Source organism: Martes martes (genome assembly GCF_963455335.1).
Source record: "Martes martes genome assembly, chromosome: 5".
In the NCBI taxonomy this organism is placed as follows: domain Eukaryota; kingdom Metazoa; phylum Chordata; class Mammalia; order Carnivora; family Mustelidae; genus Martes; species Martes martes.
The window spans coordinates 8,955,944-8,957,775 of record NC_137892.1 but is presented as its reverse complement, the minus strand read 5'-3'; the positions used below and the strand labels follow the sequence as shown (position 1 = coordinate 8,957,775).

General features: G+C 40.0%; 1 protein-coding gene across 1 annotated transcript; it reads right to left on the bottom strand.

Annotated features, from left to right (window-relative positions):
- Positions 1-629: 629 nt before the first annotated feature.
- Positions 630-1,568, bottom strand: LOC308343769 (olfactory receptor 2M5-like; the record flags this gene model as incomplete). Its single annotated transcript, XM_080804938.1, has 1 exon — positions 630-1,568. The coding sequence occupies one exon, from the start codon at positions 1,566-1,568 to the stop codon at positions 630-632; it is 939 nt and encodes a 312-aa protein (XP_080661064.1).
- Between the last annotated feature and the right edge of the window lie 264 nt (positions 1,569-1,832).

Below are 1,832 nucleotides of genomic sequence, written 5' to 3'. Positions count from 1 at the left end.
TATTTTGTGAAGTCAGCAAATTATTTTAACACCAATGGTCGGAAATCCACTCTTTGGAAGCACTGACATAGAGTGAAGACTATTTTTACAAGAGTAAGAGGAATTAATAGTTCTGTTAGATATATGGAGCAAAGCAACACTGTAAATTTATCTGATTCCTGATGATTTATCATCATGCCCATTAATTAATTTTATCAGGGAATTATCCTGAGGTATCTATGTGCTTGTCAATTTTTTTTTAAATTTTTCATTTTAGGGATACAGACACTATCTTTTTTCATGGTATCAACATGAAACTTGGAAATACTAAAGTGCACATTAGCATCAAGCATGAATCATAAAGAGAATTGATGTACACCGTTCCTTGTCCTTCATCAACACATCATGTAGGACAATCAGAAATAAATTTTAAGATGGAGAAAGGAAAGGATAAACATTTTTTTTCCCTGCAGATAAACTCAGTAAAGTGAGTTGACTTTTTCAGGATCTTGAAGGGATGATGATGATGATGATGATGATGATGATGATGAAGAAGATGTTAATGATGACGATGATTATTCAACTGACAAAATGTCCCTTTGCTGGTGTATCTCTATTTTGCCTATGGATGACAGTGATATTTCTGCCATTTACCTGAAGGACTGACACCTCCCTATTAACTTTTTCAGTGCACTTAGAACTTCCTTGTTCCTAAGACTGTAGGCAAGCGGGTTTAGGAGTGGAGTGAGGACAGTTCCAAACAGAAAGAGACCCTGATTCAACCTTGGAGTCTTGGCAGAACCGGGTCTCATGTAGATGCACATGCCTGGACCAAAATAGAGACCTACAACACAGAGATGAGAGGAGCAGGTGGCCAGAGCTTTGTTCCTGCCTTCTGGGGAGTTCATTCGGAGTACCGCAAGGAAGATGAGAACATAGGAAGACAAGATGAGAGACAACGGCAGCAGCAGAACAAGGATGCTTGTTATCACCACTGCCTTCTCATAGGCTGAGATATCCTCACAGACGATCCTAAGCACTGCCATGACTTCACAGAAGAAGTGGGGAATCTCTCTGGGGCTGCAGATGTTAAAATGCAAGGTAAAAGCAGTGTGGCCCAGGGAAGTAAGTGCCCCTCCAGCCCAAGACATGGCAATCATCTGTAAGCAAACCTTAGGGTTGATGATGACTTGATATCGAAGAGGATCGCATATAGCCACATAACGATCAAAGCACATGAGAGTTATAAGGATGCATTCTGCAATGGCCACCGTCAGGGAGAAGAATATTTGAGTCCCACAAGCCAGGAATGATATGTTCCGCCATCCAGAGAAGAAGTTGGATGCCATTTTGGGGACAATGCTGGAGGTCAAAGTCAAATCCATTAAGGAGAGCTGACTGAGAAGGAAGTACATGGGGGTGTGGAGATGGGAATACAGCCAAATGAGGAGGATCAGAAGAGTGTTGCCAGTGAAGGCAGCCACGTATATCAGGAGAATGATGGAGACCATGGCTGTGATGTGTTTAAATTCAGGGAAGAAACCCAGGAGAATGAAATCTGTGGTTTCTGTCTCATTCCTACTCTCCATGACTCTCTGTAATGATAACAGACAGATAAGAGATTTATTAAAAATATCGTAGAAATGAAGCAGTTTCTTATCAAAGTTTAAGAACAATGGCAAATACAAAAATACTCATCCATGATCACATGAATCGGTTTTTACTCTTTTTTCTATATAACTTATCCATGATTTAATGTACTTTTAGAAACTTGTGTGTGTGTGCGTGTGTGTGTGTGTATTTTAAGATTTTATTTATTTATTTGACAGAGAGAGCGATCACAAGTAGGCAGA